General features: G+C 41.6%; 1 protein-coding gene across 3 annotated transcripts; it reads right to left on the bottom strand.

Moving 5' to 3' along the window:
* Nucleotides 1-787: 787 nt before the first annotated feature.
* dennd3a (DENN/MADD domain containing 3a) lies at nt 788-22,841 on the bottom strand. Of its 3 annotated transcripts, XM_035620943.2 has the most exons (31): nt 19,512-19,735; nt 19,282-19,321; nt 19,065-19,163; nt 18,745-18,900; nt 18,511-18,646; nt 18,142-18,257; nt 17,923-18,053; nt 17,695-17,806; nt 17,433-17,552; nt 16,310-16,408; nt 16,069-16,188; nt 15,488-15,603; nt 15,086-15,241; nt 14,883-14,979; nt 14,665-14,768; nt 13,920-14,125; nt 13,684-13,843; nt 13,398-13,554; nt 12,513-12,735; nt 10,613-10,692; nt 9,668-9,847; nt 9,303-9,473; nt 8,148-8,277; nt 7,808-7,915; nt 5,452-5,549; nt 3,832-3,986; nt 3,273-3,339; nt 3,046-3,118; nt 2,850-2,968; nt 2,590-2,727; nt 788-2,491 (listed from the first exon to the last, which is right to left on the bottom strand). In XM_035620943.2, exons 3-31 carry the CDS (start codon nt 19,143-19,145, stop codon nt 2,297-2,299), a joined length of 3,804 nt encoding a protein of 1,267 aa, XP_035476836.1. In that variant the 5' UTR covers nt 19,146-19,163; nt 19,282-19,321; nt 19,512-19,735; the 3' UTR covers nt 788-2,296. The 3 variants fall into 3 exon arrangements, with proteins under 3 accessions (XP_035476836.1, XP_035476835.1, XP_035476837.1); XM_035620942.2 differs by lacking the exons at nt 19,282-19,321; nt 19,512-19,735 and adding an exon at nt 22,628-22,841; XM_035620944.2 differs by lacking the exons at nt 19,282-19,321; nt 19,512-19,735 and adding an exon at nt 22,628-22,841 and having other exon boundaries at nt 18,511-18,643.
* Nucleotides 22,842-23,077: the final 236 nt, after the last annotated feature.

Here is a 23,077-nt window from a genome sequence, read left to right as displayed (position 1 = left end):
CTGCCACGGTGAGAGATTAACAGCTGCTTTTGGCTTTAAGTAAACAAAACAATGTCTAGCACTAATACAACTTCTGACACACACATACACACTATTTGGAGTACACAAGGGGAGTTTCAGTGGGGCTTTGACGGAAAAGCACCTCGACCCGCTCCACAAGGAGGTCAGAGGTCATCCGCAGAGCAGCACTCCTGCAGGGATTCTGTGTTATTCAGTGGGGACCCAGTCTCTTCTGGCCTTATGTGATACTCCTGTACATTACCATCACAGCACTCTGGTGAACAAGCAGAGGAAGATGGATTTCAAAAACTTCTCTGTTTGGTGCAGTTACTTTTGTTTTTTATGGAGTTGAAATAGTAGATTAGATAATTTGTTAATTGACAGAAAGTAACCCAGCAAATATGAAATCACTTCTCAAGCACAGAGGCCACCTTTTACTATCTAAGTATAGTTTATTTTTATATATCTTTCTACTATATTAACTATACATTTATTGTTTTCTTTTCAATTATTGATTCAGTTGGTACATTAGTTTCTTAATCCAAGTCTTTAGATCAATTTTTAACATCCTGTTATGTCCGTCACCTGTAAAGCACTTTGAATCAAATGGCACCATCTTCTGGTGAACTCAAGGTAGTGCAAAACAATAGTGATAATAATTACCTATTTTCTGTTCTCATGTCTTGTGAGTTGAACGGCGATCCCTCCTCCACCCAGAGGTCACAGGTCAGCTGGCAGAGTAAGGGACGTGAAATTTACTCTGGTGGAAAATAAAGACTCAACTCACTTCCTTCAAAAAGTGTATTGGATTTGTTCACTGTTGGTTAAAAAAAATCTGGTTAACAGTCTTGGAAATGACACATTGTGCAGTTTCATGTAATTTGACAAAAATTTCGTTGGAAAAAAAAAAGTCATTGCATAGACAGTTTAGTTTACAAAAGAAATATAAATCACATTCATGTTAACCAGTTATATACACTGTGCAGAATTAATAGTAAAGGATGAATGAGATTGAACCTCAGGTGACATTGTTTCTCTAAATGTACATTTTACTGTATAGATCCCACTGGTAATGACTGGATAAAAATGTAAACCATATTTGCACTTTTTTCATATCTCTGACTGTTCGGAGGCTAAACGCTGTAACAGGACTGGAAAAAGTAAAAGTTAAAAAAAAAAATGTTCTCCATATGTGAAGAATCAATAACATCAGTCTGTCTGGTTTCACTTTGTCAACACAAATAACACTAACACTGTAAATAACACTAATGTCTGCAGACTATAAATACATATTTAACATGCATTAAAGGCATTTTATGGCTTGTCTTTTTCCTCAAAATTATAAATAGTTTTAATATGCATCAGGAACATGGACGTGGCTAATTTTCATGACAAAGACCTTCACATCCTCTGCGAGTTTGTGCATTATCTCCTTGTCGGAGCAGCTAAAACTGTGCTTGTAAAGAAAATAAATAAATACAATTGTAGAAACTTTAACAGTAAGGTTAGTCCTTCAGTTTTTGCAGGATGTTCTTGACTTTCTCTAAAACACACCTCGCTGTACATCACATGTTAGTGTTATGTCACGAGTCCGACTCCCAACTCTGTATCTTCTTTCACCATATTTCCCATCACCCTGCTCCACTGTATGTTTTCCCTTAAAGGATAACTTCCATCCAAATAAACTTCCCGCAGCGACGGTGAACTCTCCAGTGTCAGGAGTTTTTATTTTCAGGGAAGCTTGAGCTGTTGAAATTTACCTCAAATCACACAGCTGGAGGCGAGGCTCAGTCACATGGTGTTCCCACATAACACTATTGTGATTGCATTTAAAACAAAGGGGTACACCACTACATAATATATGGTGTGACTATAATATAAATACAAAAAAAAAAGTATAAATCTTCAGTAAAGTGAAGCACTTTGGATTAAAATAAATCCATCAGTTTTTTTTTCAGTCTTCTTTCGTCCTTCATATTCCTTAAAGATAATGTGTCCAGGCTGTCAGTTTTTCAAACTGTGTCTCACCAGTTCATAGCAGGCAGGAGACGCTGCTCAGCTGGTGACACTTTGTGTAAACTTGTTGTTTAACATGACTGACAAGTGATTCCTTCACATCTCCGTCACGCAGTGGCAGGTCGAGGTTGTGAATTTTGCTCTTCCAAAACACACAGATCTTCACTCTGTTTTTCACCCTCACCAGCTCTAAAAACCCTGGCTCCTTTAAACGAGTCACATGACGTCCTGGAATAGATTCAAGCAGAGTTACTCTGTCCATTGGCAGTCAGTAAACCCTCTACTCCACCTTCCAGATTGCGATCTTTCCGTCAAGTTTGCCACCGCCGCTGAGGATGTACCGATCCTCGGCGGAGCAGAGCGCCGTCACCTTGTCGTTGTGGCCGTGAAGCTCCTTCAGCACCTGGTGGCGCTCTGCGTCCAGGATGTAAATCTTGCCTTTGGTAGAGCTGCGGCCCACGCCGCCCACCCACACCTGGAGAGAAAACGGGGGATTTTAAAACGGGACGGAGAGTGTGGGGTTGATTTTGGTTTGTGAATTAAATTTTATGCATTGTATGTTTGTATAATTACCTGATTTTTGACTTTAATAATGCAGTTACATCCAGAGCAGTCCTGTAGCGCCACGCGGTGGAACGGTTTGGTGGGGTCCTTAGTATACCAGATGCACACTTCCCCTGAGTCCACACAGACACTCCACAGCTCCTCCCTCTGGCAAAGACATAACACAATCAAACATGAGTCACATGTGTTTGAGGACCCAATTTTCGAGACATTTCCCGGAGTTCATGTCTGAATACAGCTATGTGTACAGTGTCGTGTGGTTGTGGCACCTCAGGTAACAGCAGCACGGAGCTGAATGTAGCTGTGGATCCTTTTTGTTGCTCTGGAAGATTCAGGCGATGCTTCAACGAACCATTCCTCCACACCTCCATGAGACTGTCCCTGGAGCCTGGAGGGAGAGAGACGATTTGGTTACTGCCCCTCAGCTCTCACTTTCCCACTTAAATAAGTTAGCGTGAAACTTACAGCACCACAGCGTGCCGTTCCAGATGCAGACAGACAGCAGGCGATCACTGGAGAGGCGAAAGTGCCTCTTCACCTGAGCGGTTTAAAACAGAAATCACAATGTATGAAAAACAAATCGGCAAAGTTTGGTGCAACTGTGAGAAGAAATGAGCAAACAGGAGTGGGCGAGGAGCAACTCTGACTAGTGTTTTCTCTGCAGTCCGACAAATTGTTGGTTTAACACTGACCTGTAGTGTCGACACGTCCCACACCATCACCGTTCCCTCAGCACTGCAGGAGTACGCCACCTTCTGGCTGAAGGACACAGTACACCAGTGAGACACAACATGTCACTCTGATCCTGAACTGATTTGTACAAACATCTCACTGCAGGAACTGAAGCTGCCTCTTAATTCAGCTCAGTTAAATGCAATTACAACCAACGTGTTATTTATTTATAGATATTATTGAAAATAAATAATGCATGATGGACGTGTCAGAGGCCTTTCCTCAATTGGGTGCACTATTTTTTGTAAGTTATCAGGGTGCACTATGGTGCCTGGGCAATGTAAACCAAAAAAAAGGGAGGCTGTGAGTAAATCATCATTCAGTAAATTTATTAATAAATAATGTTGCTATGGTTACCTGCAGTTTAAAATGACTTGTCCTAATTGTTTTGACTAGAACAATATTTAAGTTGTCTCATTGCATAGTACATCTCATAATGCATGTAATGTTTTTACACAGTATATGGTTCAATAGGTTTTGTGACAGACTATGATTAATTTCTTCCGGTGGGTGTGTTACCTGTATTTGTCTGTGTCGAGCGCCAGTCCGGTGACCTCCGCCCTGTGTTCAGTCAGCTGTCTGTTACACACCATGGCCACCATGCTGATGATGTAGATAACCGAGTCCTCAGAGCCCATCCAGACCTGATCCTTATCAACTCCCAGCATGCAGTTCTGAAAGAGAGAGACACGTCACAGATCAGGATTCACGCGGACAAACAGGAGACAGAACCAAAGAGTCTGCAGATGATGATGACGAAGATGCAATTTGTGGTTCTACTGTAATACAACATTAGCTGCTTTCAGACATGCACTGAAGTCCGGACGTTGTCCTGAAATGTTCCGGGGTGGGCTGTATGTGAGAACGCAAACGTCTGCATTAACTGAGGCAAGTTTCTGCTTTGCTTTATCTTATCTGACAGTGCATCGTCTTTACTTTTGGGCTTCGGCTAACTGCGTAAACTGAATGCACTAAAGCTCGGCAAAAGATTTTAGTGAAGGAGGAAAATCATTGTGCTGTATTCCACTTCTCCACTAGGTGGCTACATTGCTCTTATAATAAAACGTAGCGCTTAACTAAATCCCACTGTCCACCTCACCGCCATTACATCTAATGTGAAAGTCTATTTACTCTCAACTCAAACAACAGAAAGATGTTTCGAAATACAGCCACAACTTGAAAAGACAATCGAGCAGAACAAAAAACATTTTTTTATTTGCTTATCCCCAAATTTAATTGTTATTTTCTAATCAGTTGCTACTTTAGTTGCTTGAGGCAACTATGTGGTACAGATTTAAAAGATGAGCTGGTAGTAAAGTAAAAATATTATGGTTGACTCCAGAGAAAGCACACTCTCTATCTCTCTCACACACAGATAAGTGAACATATTTCATGTGACTGTGACCTGCATGTTTGTAGTACAGGTCAGTGATTAGCACAGTCCAGAGAAGTGCCTCAAAACTTTACAATTCACCCGTAACCTCATTTACCCAGAACATTCTCCTGCCAACTTATACTTGTTTACATTTTCTTTGGCGAGTTCTTGCTTTAAAATGTTGCAGCGGGAATGAAATGTATTCAACATACACGGTATACTCCCCTACAAGACTGAAGATAACACTGGCACCATATGAAAGGGAGCAACAGGAGCAAAAAAAAAAGTATTCCATACATTTGGCATTTAAATTGATTCTTTCTTTATTTTGAAGATTATACCTGTTCAAGGTAAAAAAAACCAAAAACGAATACTAAATGCTGCCTTCAGGGAAACCACAGACAGGGGTGAAAAAAGTGGATGGTTGTCCAATATTCACTTTCCTTTCAGCTTTGGTCTCAGACAACTGAGGAAAATGGTTCTAGAAATGTCGCTGGTGAGAGTGACGAGGCTGAGTGTGTTACCAAGGACGTCCTCTTTAACATGCACAACGTGATTTCATCCACTGTTCATATATAAATTATGATTGTAGCACCTTTAATGCTCCTGAACTGCACCTGTGTACTTGACCAAATCCTACACTTGTCCTGCTGCTCTGTTCCCCTTTAATAAAAAAAAAGGCTAAAAATCTCACAAAGCTATGGACACATTTCCTACATTTCTTGCAAATGTGTGCGTGTGTGTGTGTGTGTGTGTTTTCTTACCAGTCTTGCATTGCCGACATGACAGGTGTGTGTGAGGGACCAGCTGGAGGCATCGAATACCATCACCTTCCCTCCGCTCACAGCCACCCACAATTGACCTGAAGAACACACACACACACACACACGCACACACACACATACACACCCACACACACAGTATCTATACTGATATATCTATCTTTCTCAATACCTTATCACAAACAACAGCTGCCAGTGTTTACTCTTTCAGGAAGCACAGAAGATCACATAAATAATATATTGGGATATTAAATAACTTTTGTAACAAACAAAAAACTCCCATGACTTGTGCTTTTGAAATGTCAGTGACTCCTCCGGAGTTTTCCCAGAGTGACGATTCCAACGGCTTGAATGGAAACACCCATCTTGTTCAAAAACTATTCTCCTGCAGCTCGACTCCACCCAGGTTTCACTTAACGGTCAGATTTCCTCTAACGTGTCCATCGCTATTCAAAAGCCCCACTGGCGGAAACAGAGAAGGCAACATCCTGAGTTGGTGGGACATAACAGAAAAAGGGAGGCTTTGGGGGAAGATAGACGCAGAAAGTGAGAGGAATAGAAAGAGAGAAGGGAATGGAGGGGAGAGAGAAGGGGGGAAGAAAAGAAGGAGTGAGGTGGCAATGAGCCAGGAATTCAATTCAGTGACCTATATTCAAACAAGAGAGCGAGAGGGGGAGTCAGAGAGAGGCAGGGAGAGGCAGGGAGGGAGGATCTGAATAGCCAGATTCGTTCCTTTCACCAGCAGAAATCCCAAAGAGTTGACTGCTACAGAAGAACTGAGCAGTGTCTGTATGTGTGTGTGTGTGCATGAGTGTGCTCGAGTGTGTATGAGTGTGTTAGTGCTGGGGGTCAGTCGGCCACCAGCCGGGCATTTAAGTGGCCCCAGATGGTCTGTCCACTGAAAGGACGTGGCTTTGTGGTACTTATTTAAGATGCTTCTATTCAGTCTTCCTGCCGCATGATGCACCAGTCGCACTGGTAAAAGCACCAAAACATGGTCAAATGTGATGACTGGGATTTTCGGGATGTTGCCAGATTAAAGGCAAAAACTAACGTAAAGGGTTGAAAAGTTCCTTCCCATAAATCTCTGAGGTTCTAAACATGAATCCTTCCATCGGACATTTTCTCATTTGGTGTTTTAATGGTGATGGAGGGAGCAGTCAACAGGATGATTTGACTGTGGAAGCCAACGCAAGTGATTCACATCATTTACATGCAACACTCATCCAACCGTTCAGTGGTGTGATTTACTGGAGGTTTTTGTCTACTGAAGGTTTTTTTCCCAACACTTTTATTTCTTTTGTTTTTCTTTTCTAATTCGTCACTAGTCTGTGTAGTTAGTTTGAGCTGTAAGGATTTACAGTTTGTAACCAAATACAAAATTCTCTAAATGACTTTGACTATTCAAACACTTACTGCTCTTTGACTCTCGGGGTAACATGGATTACTATCTCGCAGATGACATTGAACAATTTACTGATGATCAGACTGAAAAAAACTGAAAAAAAGCGATTTAAAGTATCTTACCACACGTTTTCAAAATTATTAAAGAATGGCAAACTACAATTACCCTCTGGAGTTTGTAAATTCACTCGAGTATATTCTGATAAGGTGCTTAGCTTTGTAAACTAATTGTAGACGCATTAGTAGGGAAGGTTATCACTACAGACGAAGAGTGAAGTGGCTCCACAGTCTTTAAGAATTTCATTTTGTGAAAGCATTTTTTTCCCCCAGTGTAAATGTATATCGTTTTATCATGGTATAGTGAAGCTCTCTCATATGCAGCACACCCTACAGCTCAATGTGTAACTCAGGATAAAGGATATCCTTGCTGGTTGGAAAACATGTCCAAACGTTTAGTTTATTGCAGTTCTGCATCACATAACGACACGTTTCCTATTGTCTTACATTATTTGTGACACGCTCACTTGTCCTGTGCTTTCAAATGATTCGACGGTTCCAACTGAAAAATGCAAAATTGTCTATTTATGACTTTTCGAAGAGCAACCATAGGGAAAGGCTCCCCTCTCTATAGGTTTCTACATTTCTAGCTGACTTCCTTTTGCAGATTTCCCGTAAAGGAGAGCAGAGGATGAAGTGTTGAGAAACTTTATGTGCAGCTTTATGATAGTCTGTCTGCCGTCATGGTTTGAACTTTGGATTGTGAAAAGGAACCTGGGGTCGGTGAGGGGCTGACACTTGGAAATAAGTGGCCAGTGAATGACAGACACATAAAGAGGGCCGGTAAAACTTTTTGACAGTCCACTGGCCCACAGTATATACTGGGTTGGGAGGAATGTGAGTGTGTGTGTGTGTGTGTGTGTGTGTGTGTGTGTACCTGGTGTGTATAGAAGTACATCCACAGGCTGGGGTGCAGCGAGTTCAAGAGAAGGGTTAATTTTGTGCTTCAGTGTTTCTGCAGTTGTCTTGGGAACCATCATCGGAACTACAGATACACAAAAGATACGTCACTGCCACTTACCAGGTGGTGAAGGCGCGCACACACACGCACACGAACGCCTAAAGAGCAATACAAATCTACACACAACCAGATAACTCAATAAGGGACAGGAAGTTTTTAAATGGTCTCGAACAAAACTACGTAAGACTGCAGATTGCAAAGATTAAAACAGACTAGAAAAACAGCGCTAGTTATCATGAGCAGCATCTTCCTCTACCTTCCATCTTGATTCGGTCAAAGTGAGCCAGCTTAGAAGCAGCGTAGATAGCTTTACTGCTCTGAAGGCTGCCCACTGCCGCATCCATCAGCAAGGCATTAGTCAGAGCCTGTTGCATGTACTGCGGGTCCTGGAAGGACAATGCAAAGTTAAAAAGGTCAAATCACATCCAAAGGCAAAAAAGAAGAAAAGAAATCAAAAGTCAACAACATGTTAACTGTTATGACATTCTGCTAATATAAAAAAAATGTAAAAATGATGAATAACATTAGACAGCATATAATGGTTAATTTAACAATGGATTAATGCACTGATTACTTTCATGACTAAATAAATTGTTAAAATGTCTGAATATCGTGACATTTTGAAGTTTCCATTCTTTGCTTTATGCAACCAACAGTACACAACTCAACTATATTCAATTTAATACAATATATGACTAAGAACAACATAACATTTTCATATTTGAGAAGCTGAAACAATCAAATGTTTTGTATTTGTCAATAAAAAATTACTACTATTTCATAATTATAAAATCCATAGTTTTTGGATCACTTTCAAAGTATTTGTAAAAGGATTGTCTTTAAAACTAAGGCTTTAAAAAAATCCTCCTGCATTTTGAAGAAGTACAATCAAGCTGCCAAATGTTTTGAAAATACTGATACATGTAAATTCATAATATACAGGCTGACTGCACAGACTGCAAATCAGGGAAATTGAGAGACTAAAGAAAATGTAAATGAGGGAAACAAGAGTAATGATGAGAAAGAGACAAAGACTATTACAGTTATATCATCTGGTTTCACAAAGGAAACCTTCTGTCTGTCTGTTCAAGAGTGAGTATTTATGGAAATGTACGCCTCATGGAATTTCAACCGCACCCACATAAGGTCACTGACACACTCGCACACGCACACGCACACGCACACACACACACACACACACACACACACACACACACACACACACACACACACACACACACACACACACACACACACACACACAGAGTAACTCATACCTAGATAAAAACTTAGTGTGAATAATAAAGACACCCTATAGCTCAGCTAATGATCTTTCCTTTCTCATCATGCTTTTACTCCACTTGATTCAGATTCTCGCCTTCTCTCCCACACGCTTCAGTTACAGCTTTACCTTGTGCTGGTCAGCCATGTTGCGTCCGGCCCACATCTCTTTGACCATCAGGTTCCAGAGCTCGGTCTCGGTTTTCAGATTGGCTTCGAACGACTCCTTCCTGCCCCGAATGCGCAGCTTCAGGCTGGGGATTCGCAGGAGCAGGAATGGAGCAGAGGACACCTTCACCTCCTGAAGGGGAAAGAGATGTAGATCACCATTTAACTGGTTCTGGCTTTTAAGCTTTTCAGTCCTGATAAAAGAACATCTCTTTCGCTTACTTTAATTCGATTTGTAAAAACCCAGAAAAATCTACTTATCATGATAATCACCGACTGAAAAGGCCGGCCTGCTGCCCACTATCTTCATCCGTCCTCTTATCTCACCTCTAGATCTCGGTACTGGGCCACCTCCACGTATCCCGGGCGTCCATCGGTCAGCAGGAAGAGCCGCCGCTGAGTCATGGCGATCTTCCCCACGCCGCGGCTCGTCTTGACCGAGGAGGAGAGCTTGAAGACGCACTCACTGGGTTCAATGTGTTCCAGCACAGACGCAGGCAAACACACCTGAAAATCACAGCAATACCAGTCATTGGCGAAAAAGCTTTAATTTTCCATGTGACATTAAGAGCTACCGTACAGTACATAGATGCAGGTTTTCATTTCAACCGAACCCCAGCACCTGATTTCATTGATCAGTGCAACGTCAAGTCCAGTGAGCAGTACCGTAATTGGCCTTGGTGTCATTGTATATCAACAGAATTTCTTTACCAGGCCAGGTTTGGAGATTCACCTCAGTTAATGTTGATGCTACCCGTTATTAACATCATCTGTGTTCATGGGAATGTGCAAAGAAAGACAAAACCACCCTAAATAAAAAGGTCTAACCATACTGACGTTTCCTGGAGCTGTTAAAAGTCTTGTTTCAGGTCAACAAATATTTTCATTATTAATAACCTCAAAGGTTATCTCACTTTATTCATTAATGTTTTTGACAACAAAACATCAGAAATTAGAAAGAAAAAAAATATGTTTTTCAGAGCCAAGGTGACATTTTGAAATTGTTCTATCCAATCAACAATCACAAAACCCAAAGATATTCAGTTTACCATCATATATGAGAAAAAATAATCTTCAAATTTGAGAAGCTGGAGGCATTGAACGTTGGGGATTTTACTTCTTTTAAATGATTGAAACAATGAAAGGCATTACATTTATTATTATTTTTTTATCGATTAAGGTAGTGTGTCGTAGGTTTGAGCCATTATACTGTCACAACCAAACATAAATATATATATACATATATATATGTATATATATATATATACAGACCTCCTGCGCCTCAGCCTCTGTCTCCTTCCAGATTGTGTAAAACACTCTGAACAACTCTGGACCAATCTGCTTCTGATGACCTGCATCAAACACACACATGCACAGGTAGGATTATTATTTAGGAATTAGGATAATCTGTGGATATCCTGTTTCCCTCCGTGTCAGCAAAACTAGAAGACGTGTAAGTTTATAAATTTATTTCAATCTTTTTTTTTACCCATACATTAAAGTGGTTGTCTGGACTGCCTCTACAGAAAAGCGCTGCTCTCACACATGTACTGACATATGGTGGCTGACCGGGTGAGCTTTATCTCATTCCAGGCGGTCAAATCCCCCAGCATGCCTGCAGGGTGAGGGGTTGGGGGTTGACATCCTCACTGTATAACAACACCGACGGCATGCAGTACAAAGTCTGTCAAGAAGTCAAAGAAAAGAAAAAAATCCTCTCCCACAAAATAGGTTGTTTCCTCCAAGTCCGTGTGGTTCTTTCTTCGGAATAGACAAAGTTTCCTGCACAATCTTTTCCAAGTCCTGTATTTTTCTTTGTGAAAACCTATACTAAAGTATAACTCAACAAGATGCTCCACATTCCTCATTTTAACACAGGCGGCAATTATTATGATTTAATTCTCTGAATATTACACCTGTTCCTCGAAATCTCCGATTTGTTTCCCCTTTAAGTGGCCCGAATGCTCTGTTGAAGGTAGGTGTACATAAAAAGTCAGGGAAATTATTCACTTTATTATTAACTGTCTGGTATATTCTACTTTATATGATCCATCACTATGTCATGGTCAACATCCTGTTTCAACAGGGAAAAAATCTATATGAATTACACAATCAAAGGTCACTGAGAATACTGCTTCAGTGTGGCTTTAAGTAAACACAGAAGGAGAATTGAAAACAAAACATCTGGTCACCTCCGTCTTGCTCTCCATGGAAATACAGAACAATATTCCACAAGAATAGAGATACAAGAGTCTGTATCTCGTTCTCCAGCGCAGGTCAGTAGAGGAAGCCCAACCAGAACAGGACATAATGTGGAGGGCGTGATAAGCTCTCACTCTAACGTTAAAGTCTTCCTTTCAGGCATACGATTTTTGGCAAAGAATACTCAGCTTCTGGAAAAATATCCCAGCTCCCCTTTCTCCCAGTTCCCTTCCTCTCCTTATCTTGTTCTTATCTTAAATTTCAAAAACAAATATCCAGCTTTACTCGTCATAGCTTTGATGACTTAAGATTACTCTTTCCATGACTCATTGCTAATATGATCAATCTGAGATTGCAGGAATGTTGTCAGTTCACTGCCCTCGTCCCTGTCTCATACAGTAGTGGCAGCTCCACGACGTCTGATCTGAATTGACAGCGCTGTTAAGAGTGAGGTGAGTACACGTTGAAAATAAAATAAAGCAAATGGTGAAAGCATAGGCACGATGGGGAAAGGTAAGTAGGTATCATGGAATTCAACTTGAAATTACTAAGTCCCAATAAATCAATACTGGAGCCATGGTTACAACTACAAGACCAGAGCGGCCTGCATGAAAAACTCTCTTTCTTCAGGAACCGGTGAGGTAATGATTAACTCGAAGAATAAATGTTTGCCTGGAAAAAGGGGGGGGGGGGGGGGGGGGGGGGGTAGCTGAATACATAAGTGCAGGTATATTTGTGTGTATGTGCACTGAGACAAGCTCAACATGTTATCCTCTGTTCCATTATTTCATGGGCTGTAGACTATGTACTGTACACACACACACACACACACACACACACACACACACACACACACACACACACACACACACACACACACACACACACACACACACACACACACACACACACACACACACACACACACACACACACACACACACACACACACACACGGGTAAATACTTACCAACAGTTAGAGCATCGAAGAGTCTGTGTATGGTCCCTTGGTCTTTCACAATTCCAGACTCCTGGACACATTTCACAAACTCCTCCTGCTGCATGTATTTCTTCGGCAGCTGGAATCGCTTCACGGCGCCTTCCTCCTGCCCGTTGCCGTGGCGTGCGCGTTCCCGCTCCTGGTCCCTCTTCACCCGGGAGATGAGCCGCTTGAGCTCTGGACGTCTGTCTGCCTGTGGAGAGATTTTCACAATTATTATTATCATCATTTTTTATTATCAGGGCTGTAACCAGTGGTTATTTTAATCTATGATTAATAATTATATTAATACCTATAGACTCTTTGCTTTGTCTCATGAACACTCCATAAATAGACATTTCAGACAAGACATTTCATTTAAAATAAGAAAATAAATATTCTCACATTTGAGAAACTGGAACCAGCTTCTTAGTGTTTTTGTAGTTTTGTTTTATAAATTCCTTAAATTCTAATAGATTATCACAACCGCTGCAGAGTTTTAAAAAATCTGAATTATCAATATTATACCATCTAACAACAGCAATATGATGGACATATCAATAACCACAATATACTCAGAGCTCAGAGATTCAAAAGTGTGAATGATTAATAACCATTAATATGCCCCCAGTCATTCATTAGGGGGTCAGTTGCTTTTAATGGAGTACATTTATCACCCTTGGCAGATATTTAATGTGTCGAACACCTCAGCACAGTCACTCGTGTTGGACAGTTTTGGGGAATGAGGGAACAACTACCTGTTTATTTGACTATTGTACAGTATATATGTGGGTGTAATTACCTGAAGTGAATCCAGGGAACCTTTACAACTTGGGTCAATCACAGTTCCGTACATTCATGATGGCCTGGACTGACCTGTATCCGTTCACCTTCCGGCAGGGAGTCGACCAACGACTTGACCATCTGCAAGGGGAAGATATCCGAGTCTGTCTTATAGAGACTCTGGAAGTCCTCCAATGCATCCAGACGCCGGTTGGACACAGTGTTCACCAAACCACGCAGGTAGTGGTACCTGGACAAAAAGAGGTAAAGGGATTATGTGTAACAGGTTCATTTTATTGTGTAAAAGTCAGTTGCTTTACTTGAGGTATTTCATAAGGGTTAAAAAATGATGTCTGTTTTGGTCCTCCCCTCACAGTACCTGGCCAGAAGAGCAGACTCCTCAGGCGGAGTCCCGTTAATAGCCTTCCCCAATGAAGCCACCATGTCAGAATAATAGTTCTGTACATAATGATAGGCCAAAGGAGGGGGGAACTCTGGGAGACGGAAAACCTTCACCGCTTTCTGAGGAAACTTCAACCCTGGAATAAAATAAACTGAATTAGAAATGAACTGAATCTTAAACTCAACTCTCCCCTTTACTTCATTGGTACACACCGATGTCAGGCGTCATCTTTCGGAGGGAGGCTGGCCTGCTGATGCTGATGCCAGTCGTAGCGTCGGAGGCGGGCTGCTCCAGGTTGGGGAGGCTGGCTCCCAGCCTTTTGCTCAGTCTGTCACTGGGGCTGGCGCAGCTGCTGTAGCCCGTCCTGGACAGTTCTGACATTGGAGGGCGGCGAGGAAACTCTGTCATTGCACCATTCCTGCAGAAACGGTTTCAGACAGCAAGACAGACATGACACATAAGACAGTGGTTGACGTAAAGGTCGGTACTGAAAATACAATTTACATTGTGGCAAATTAATTTTAATCTGTTGGGGGCATGTCATGCAAAAAATTCAGATGATAAATTGGTTATTGTTTTGTTTTTTTTCGGAAAGGATTATGCAAACATTTGGGCAAAGGTCTAGTTAAAGGGGCAGATCCAGGATTTTTTTTTGATTCTGCAGGTTTCAAAGACCTATTGCTCATATGCACTGGCAAAAGATATGTATGAAGTATATTAAGAACCTAAGATGACACATTTAAGATATTGTGTTAAGCATCATGGAACTGATTTAGAGGCTACTACAGCTGTCACATGTCAAATGTGAGGAACCACAATTCTCAGATATGAAGTGCGACCTGGGAACTCATTAACAATTATGTCCAAAACGCCTGTTTTAATTGTGTATCAGACGGCTATTACCTCATGCAGCATGCACCTTTACCCCCCAGTTATGTCATAAAACTAGCATCATACCTGAGACCATTGTTACGCATGTTCTGCTCCATGCGGCTGAAGGTGTCCCGTTTCCTGTTCAGCCTGTCTCGCAGGAATGAGTGGAAGATATGAGTATCTAATACCTGAGGACGGCAACAAAGAGAAACGTGCAGCGCTGTTACTCAGCATCTGTTTGTTTGTATGTGTGTGTGTGTGTGTGTGTGTGTCACTGTGTGCCTGTCTCAGTAGATGTGTACCTCCTTGTAAAAGCACTGGTCTGCTGGTTCCCTGGTCCTTAGAAACTCCTCGCTGTTAAAAACTCTGTGTTCGTGGTTTAAAAAGTCCTGGACGCCTCTGACAGGGCAGACAGACAGAGGTGCATTTAGACAGACAAAATAATAGGCAGTTAGATGAAGACTCATTAACCTAGTGACCACAGTACACACCTAGAGCTCCATACCTGAAAATGTTCACCACGAGCTCCAGGGTGATGTTTTGTATCTGTGTGTTCAGTCGTCTCTGCCAGTCTCTGCGTTGGCACCGCAGGGCATTGGCATCGGTTCCCACCCCGAGGTGACACAGTTCCAAGTCGTAATGAAGCTGGAGACACTCTGCCCTGGATGTACAGACAAGAAGTATAGCATTGAAGGACCTAAACTGTGTTCCCATTGTAACTTCATTTAGCAGATATTTAGAGGGTAAATTAAATTTTAGTTCTGAATCTGGTCCAGCTTTGATTCAAGCTGAGGATCTTCACAAAACAAGTAAGCATCACAATGGACAGTACAGCCAGCAGCCTTTACAGTGCAGTGAGTGTTTATTTGTGTGTGTGTGTGTGCATGCGTGCGTGCGTGCATGTTACCTTGACATAAAGCTCTCAGCTGCAGCCAGAGGAACAGCTGGCAGGTTGATGCTTTCAGACCACGATGACTGGATGATGCCATCGTCGATGTTCACCAGGATCAGGTCCTCTGTCTCCTATACAGAAAAAAATAAACACTCACATTTTCACAGTTGCTGTCGGTACAATGGGCACAATTCACATTTCTACACAGTTCTGACTGTGTCCTGCTCTGTCAGACTTAACAGGCAGCTACTGTTGAATGTGTGGTGAGACTCTGAATAAAGACGAATACAGTGGAGAATAAAGAGTTAGTGTTAAATACTGTACTTTATACAAGATTAATCAAAAGATTGATCATTTGATAAATCACTTACCATTTAAACAACGCTTGTTTGCTCTCTCTGACAAAGCCAAGACATTTTTAGGGCGGAGTTAAAGAAATAATTTCTATCTAGTAATGTCAATCTGATATCAATTCAAGACAATAATATCCAATATTGTTCCTGCTCATCATCAAAGGGAGGAAATTTCAGATTAGCCAAATTTACCAACATGGCCCAAAGTAGGGACCAAGACTAAACCTTTACTGGTGAACTCACAGCAGCAACCTCTTCAAAGTGACTAATGTGACAGCCCATCAGGAAGGCAGTAGGGGCCATGAGGAAGTCCAACATTCCTCTGGACAAGACGGGAACATAGGGCTGCTGCCAGGAGAGAGGCTGAAAGAAATGTCAGGAGACAGATTAAGAGGTGGGAAGTTAAAATCTGGAGATTGTTATAATACTCTTACTGTCGTTGTTCTTAGTATTTCAAAGACATGGTGTTCCCTGTCATACTGACCTGCAGGTACAACAGAAGACTCTCTGCAACCAGAGTGAGTCTAGCCCAGTCAGAGGAGAAGAGGACCAGCCTCTGTTCTTGGAGAAGGCAGGACAGCACCTGGAGAGGAGAAAGCCTCAGAGTGTTAACCATATTTAAGATTGTTTTATTCTTCTTTAATAATTAGGACTCTGTTAGAAATAGTGAAAAATGCCCATCACAATGGGATTGTCATCTTGGCGCCCAAAATGACATCATCAAATTGGTTGTTTTGTCCAAGCAATGGTCCATATCCAAAGGGTATTCAGCGGCTTCACAACTGACTTAAAGGCCCCATATTGTAGAAAGTGAGATTTCCATGTCTTTTTTTGATTATTAAACAGGTTGAGGCGGTCTATTAATGCTGTGAAAGTATGAAAAAGGCTCAATTCATGGAGAAATTCACAAAGCCTTTTTTCAGAAACTGTGGCTTAAAATGAGAAGTTAGGACTTTTGTTACTTTGTGATGTCACAACAGTGACCCCAGCACGGTCCACCTGGATCCACCATCCAACCTTACAGGATTTGATTTCTCTGAGTGTTAACCTGGAATCTGCTATGTTTTTTTAATTCAATCCCTGTTTATTTATTCTGCCTCTCCAATAACCTTTTTCAGTTTTTATTATTTTTTAACAAAATTGCTCTACAGATTATTTACAGTTATATTAATCCTGTTATTCTCAGTTACATTTGGACTGCAAACTTGCTTACTCACAGTTAAGGGATGACAACCACAGCCTGGACTCAGTGATCCGAAAAAAGAATAAGCTGCTGCTTAACAGCTTTGTCTCCGTTGCATTTAACCGGAAAGTTTTACCAAGCTACAGTAGTAAGGCTACAACCTGTAGTTAACCAGGTCATGCGTCACCCATAAAACTTGTTCTTAGAGCTCCAGAGAGAAGCGAGAAAGTTTTTTGGTACTTCAAAAATATGGGATCTTTAAAATATTTATCCAATATCCAAATTAATGTAAAAAAAAACAAACATAGGATCCACTATTTTATTAGTTCCTCCATTCACCTTTGTACCAATAACTGAATAACTTTTCAGTCATTTTTTCTGCCATAATAATACACGCTGTACCAGGCTCTGCAGTTTGAATTACCTGGAGGAGTGTTGTGTGCGTGAAGCAGAGGAAAGGTAGGTGCAGATTGATGTCGATAACTGGGCTGTCCTGATCATCCCGGGATGGAAGAACCACCTGAAGAGGACGGAGGCTGAAGGACTGACACACAGAAACAAACACACACACACATTACTGTCAAGATCGAGCGAAGAGGAGCGACGAAAATAGAGTGAGTGAAGTGGCTTGGTAGAGGAAGAAGAAACAAGCAAAGCAAAGCAAGAAAGAAAGAGTCATTTCTGACCACGTGTAGCTGTCCAGGAGGTGGTAAAGGGACCAGTGACAGCTTGGCTGAAAACTCCTTGATAGTCTCCTCGATGTCGGCTTGTCTTGCAGGCCTTATCTGGACGAGGAGACTGAGCGGGTGGAGGCGTGAGACAAAGTAGGAGACACAGAGAAGAGGTTAAATTTGTCTGTATTATTGACGACTTAACCAAGGTCAGGTTGTCGATCGTTTAACAGAAATGATTACCATGACAAGCATTCCCTCAGAGCATTGTAGTAGGGGAACTTGGAGATGATACACACAGCGAAGGGTGCGTAGAGACGGCTCTTTGATGAATTCCATCTGTGGCCATTCTGGACAACACCTTCCTGACAGGACTGAAGGAGCAATGAGAGTAGCTGTCTGCATTCACTGGATCCAGCATAGTTTTTCTTTAGGCTTCGGGTTTGTGTGTGTGTTTTATACCTGCACAGCTCTGTAGTATTGCACAACAACTCCATGGGTCCGGTTCCCGAACAAGTCGGTAAAAACCAGGAAGTGGTAACTGTCTTCCTTCTGCTCATTGGCTAACTGAAGACCACCTATGAAAGTCAAGAGAAGAGCAGATGCCAAATTAATGTACTGCGAGAGGGAGTTAATGTAATTACTAGTTTCAAACTTAAAAATAACATTCACATCAAAGATTCAAGCCCAAAAAACTAATGGCTGGGATTTTTGTAATTCACTTGGCAGGTGTCAGACAAGAGAAATAAAACATGTGGATGCCTCACATCAGCCAAACTCCATCAGTCAAAGTAATCCAGCTGACATAGCACTATGTTGTGTACACGTTACCAGGGAAACAAAGCTGCGGCAAGGCAATGAGGTCCAGATCTTTTGGAACACTGATGTCCTCTGTCGCTGATGACACTTCAGCACGATTGGCTGTATCTCCGTTAGATAACGACTCTGCAGCGCGATCTCGCCTCTTCTGCAAAAAATAAAGTAGTTTTTTTTAAATTTCTGAATCAGACTGTCCACATATAAGGTGATGTGATGACCAAAATAACTAAAAACCACCGAGTATACCTTCTTGATGAAGCTCCTCCTCCTCTGGACACGGCTGAAAGCTGGACCAATCGCCTGGCTGGAGTTGGTCTCCTTGGAAACAAAGGGAGGTGCATGGACCTGCAGTACCTCCGCATCCAGCAGGGGGTGTTCACTTAATTTACTCTGCTGATGAATCTGCGACACAAATTATTTATTGTTTTTATTTGGAGTAGTCATGACTGACAAATAATCCAGAAATATTCTGCAAACATTTGTTTGTAAACATCAGATTATTTACTTTAATTTGACAGAATGCACAGGATTTTTTTGCTTCAGTCTTTGTGCATGTGTTTAGATACCTGGTATATATCTCGAAGCTTATCAGCGGGGGCCCCAACCACTACGCAGGCCTCCAGCAGTCCAGATGGGAGATCTGCCATCACATCCAAGCACAGACACTGCGAGACAGACACACACACAATGTGTGTTTAGCTGATATATCATAATAAATTTGAGCAATACAACTATATTTCATCAATAGAAATATGACAATATAACATTTATTGTTATTTATACCAAGGGAGCTTTCACTTCAATGTCTCTGCTAGTGCTTGGCCTAGAGAGGAGATGACAGAAATTGATGAGCAAAATTTTTTTTTATGGCAAAGTTGGATAAAAAGGATTTTTGTACCAATGTGAACATTTCAATTTGAGGTATCGTTCAGTGGACAGTTCCTCAGACTCTCTAGATTACACAATATACAGGTCAATATTGTGACATGGTTGAATATGCTGTGATCACTCACCCTTGTTATAGTTCCAGAGTGTCACTTGTAAAGTCAGACAACACAAGGAGGGAGAGACTGCGGTGACGTTTTCTTAATTTAACCCTGAGTCACAACAGATTCCCAAACCAGACGCTGATCTTTTCTGAGTTTGAGTTAACAAACCTGCATCTTCTTGAGCAGTCTCGTTGTATAATAACGCTCTGACAAAAATGAAAACCAGCAAACTCTTGCTGCTCACTTACTGTAAGGCTTTACACACGCACACCAACACAGACTTCCCTTTCCACGCAAACCTCCACCAGATGTGTCAACACATATGCAAACACGCAATCCCACACTCCTGCAGGCACGCACACACAGCAGATGTTAGTTCCGGCGAAGTAAAGCAGTTCGCCAGCAGCGTCAACTGTGCCTTAAAGCCAACAAAGACGAACAGGCTTAAGAAGCACTTGGTGAGTTACTATCAATTAGTGGTTTTCAACATTCTGTCGAAAAACGACTCAAACAAAAAAACCAAACTGAGTTTGGTTACTATCTCTGTATATTTGACGGCCCTCCTGTATCAGACGAGCTCCAGGGCTCCTTCATCAGCTCCACTCCCATCGTCAATCTCAGATTGTTCTATTGAAATGTGTAAATGCGAGCCCCAGGTTACAACTTGAAATAACATCCGACCAAAAGTCCGATACCCTAAACATTCGTTTAAATTTAATATCTCCGAAAAATGAGAAAAACCTGAAAAAAAAAAAGTTTAAGAAAATAGAACCATTACATTTTTTAAAAATGTTTTGATTTTATCTAAAAGAAAATGCTTTAATTATATCTTAATAAGTGTATATTGTTTTTTTCATGCAGGACAAAGTGATTCTGCAGTTGCTGATGTACAGGCCGGGCCTATTTTGTTGTTTTGGGTCGATTTGGTAAAGTTAGCGTTCGTACAACTGAACGAAAGCTGCAGGAAATCCACAGTCTTCCCTCGGAAAAGTCGTCCCGCGGTACCTATCACCATCCTCGGGCATCATCGATTCAGCACGGAGCTGTGCTTCATCAACCTACCTGGTAACCCGCTGCATCTCTCTCCGTCTGGGTGAACAGATCAAAGAATAAACATCTGACTTGCATTAGTTGCAGCTTCAGGCTGAACCCAAGGACCAGCACTGTTTGGCCGTCCTCCCATTTGTTTTTCTTCTCATACTTTCTCTTCTCCATCTTTCAAATGTCCTTCTGCTTTCTCATCATAATTGTTCTCTTCTTTCTCCACCTTCAACATCTTTTCTTTCTTTCTTTCTTTCTTTATTTCTTTCACTCTCTCTGCCTTCAGGCCATTCCGGCCTCTGACTAACTAACCCTGCTGTGTCGCGGAAACACACGCGCACACACTTAAGTCACCTATTCCCCGAAAACCCCTCATTTTGTATACCCTGTGTGTATGTGTGTGTGTGTATGGAGGAGTATTTAAGCTGCTTATAAACATTGAAGCAGTTTTAGAACTTACTCACGCAAAACTGGACAGTCTCTTGCACACAGACACACAGCATTTAACAAATTCAAGATGTCAGGAACGTTGACAGAGACGGGCAGAGAGAGAGAGCAAAATCAGAGACAAAGGAGTTCTGTCTTTCTCAACACAATCAGTACGTTTGGAAGCGATTTTGTAAATAAGAGAAGAGCAATGACTCCTCCCTTATTATACCTAATAATAATAATAACAACGTTGAGACGCGAGCAGGGAGAGGAGCTTCGAGGAGGTAACCCCATGCTGAGGCATCCAGAGGCTTCATGCTCAGCAGCATTTAACAAACAAGTTTGGCTTCATATCTCGGAGAGGACGCCGCTTTGGATGTAGTCGAGTTCACGCAGCGCTTACTGGCAAGCGAGTATTTCATATCACTCACACAAAATAAAGGAGGGAGGCTGCTTCCAATCCAAAATAGATGTGGTGAGAAAGAAACACACACACTCAACAGAGTACAGACGGTATTTTCAAGGTTTCACATGTGAGACTTTGGTTCCCGTGGAACACTAAATTTGATGCGCATTGCAAACTGGCACCGTTCAATGAACAATACGAGGGCCAGTGTCTCTGTTGACTTACTATTTTTCCTCTGCAGCTTCTGTTGATCTAGTAAAGCTTAGACTTCAGGATTGACAGCAGTTTGTAATGTTCTGGTCGGATCACAAACTCAAGGGAGTGTTTGGACTTTTTTTACTGGGCTCTTCTTCGGGGAGACAGGAAGCTGGTGGTGACCTCTTAAAAACGTGCGAAATGCCCCTTTTTAATAGGCACCAGCCACTTGAACAGCTTCTTGACAGGCATGGTGCCTTATCAATAAGTTTTATCATTGTTTTGGCAGGAGAGGTCATTTTAAGAAATGAGCAAGATGTGTTTAAGGAGCCAGACGTTTCTGGTGACCGAGCTTTTGTGTAAAGCACTTTGTGAAGTTACTTCTGAAAGGTGCTGTATGAATAATGTTCTTCATCATGTGTGAAATTCACACGGTGTAATTCACTCAGTTGGCAGTTTATTAGGTACAGTTAGTTAGTTAAACTAATACAGTCTAATGCAACAGTCTCCATGAAGACTAAAATGCATGTTCAGTGTTTTTTTGGGGTGAGGGGGGGGTCAAAACTTTTATAAAGACGAGCTGATTGGTCATTTTAATGAATGTAGTTTGTGCTGGTGAGTTGCGTTGCATTGCATATATGTATATATATATATAAATTTCATTTATAGAGCACTTTTCATTGCTAAAAGCAATCTCAAGTGCGATAATATGCTAAAATATATATATCTATATATCTATATAGATATATAGATATATATCTATATATATATTTAGAAACATCTCAACATGAATGCAGGACAGTTCAACAGAAGCCTCTTATCAATACACGACTGACGTGAAACCGGCTGAGTCAGCATCATCTCGTTCTTCTTCTGTTTCCCAGCTGCAGTTTCTCAGTTTGTCGCAGCTTCAGCTGATTCGAGCTGCTCGTCGCACACGAGTTAGATTAACGTAGAGCACATGAGACCGACTCGTTGAGACCAGTCGAGTGAGATTCTTGACACAGCAAAGTTAAAAAAAAAGAAAGAAAAAAAAAAGAAAGAAAGAACGAAAGAAAAGAAGACCGACCTTAGATCACTCGATCATTTCCACTGACGACCGGTCAAACGGTTCACTCCGACCTGCCGTCGTCAATCTGTGGCACTTCTGTCCAAAAACATTCAGTAACGGCTTCGACGCTGGCTCTGACTCCTGCGGTGCGCTGAGATTCAACGGTCACCAACCAACCAACACACACACACACACACACACACACGCACACGCACACGCACATCTGCTCTCTGTCAAACGCCGCTCGGCTTGACTTCCTGTATTTCAGATTTCAAAATAAAACCCTTTCCTTTTTTGGTAAGAGTTCCAATGGCGCCATCTACTGGTTGGTTCAGTGTAACCTAAAAAAACAGGATTTGTGGATTTTGGATTTTTGTCTCTTTACATGGCCCCAGGGGTAAAAGCTAAAACTTGAACAGCACCTTTTTTTTTATCTCGTTGTATCTCCTAACAGAGGGAGGACAATGA

Source organism: Scophthalmus maximus, chromosome 22 (assembly GCF_022379125.1).
Source record: "Scophthalmus maximus strain ysfricsl-2021 chromosome 22, ASM2237912v1, whole genome shotgun sequence".
Taxonomy (NCBI): domain Eukaryota; kingdom Metazoa; phylum Chordata; class Actinopteri; order Pleuronectiformes; family Scophthalmidae; genus Scophthalmus; species Scophthalmus maximus.
Note: the sequence above shows the minus strand (reverse complement) of the source record. Positions and strands in the feature narration are given on the sequence as shown.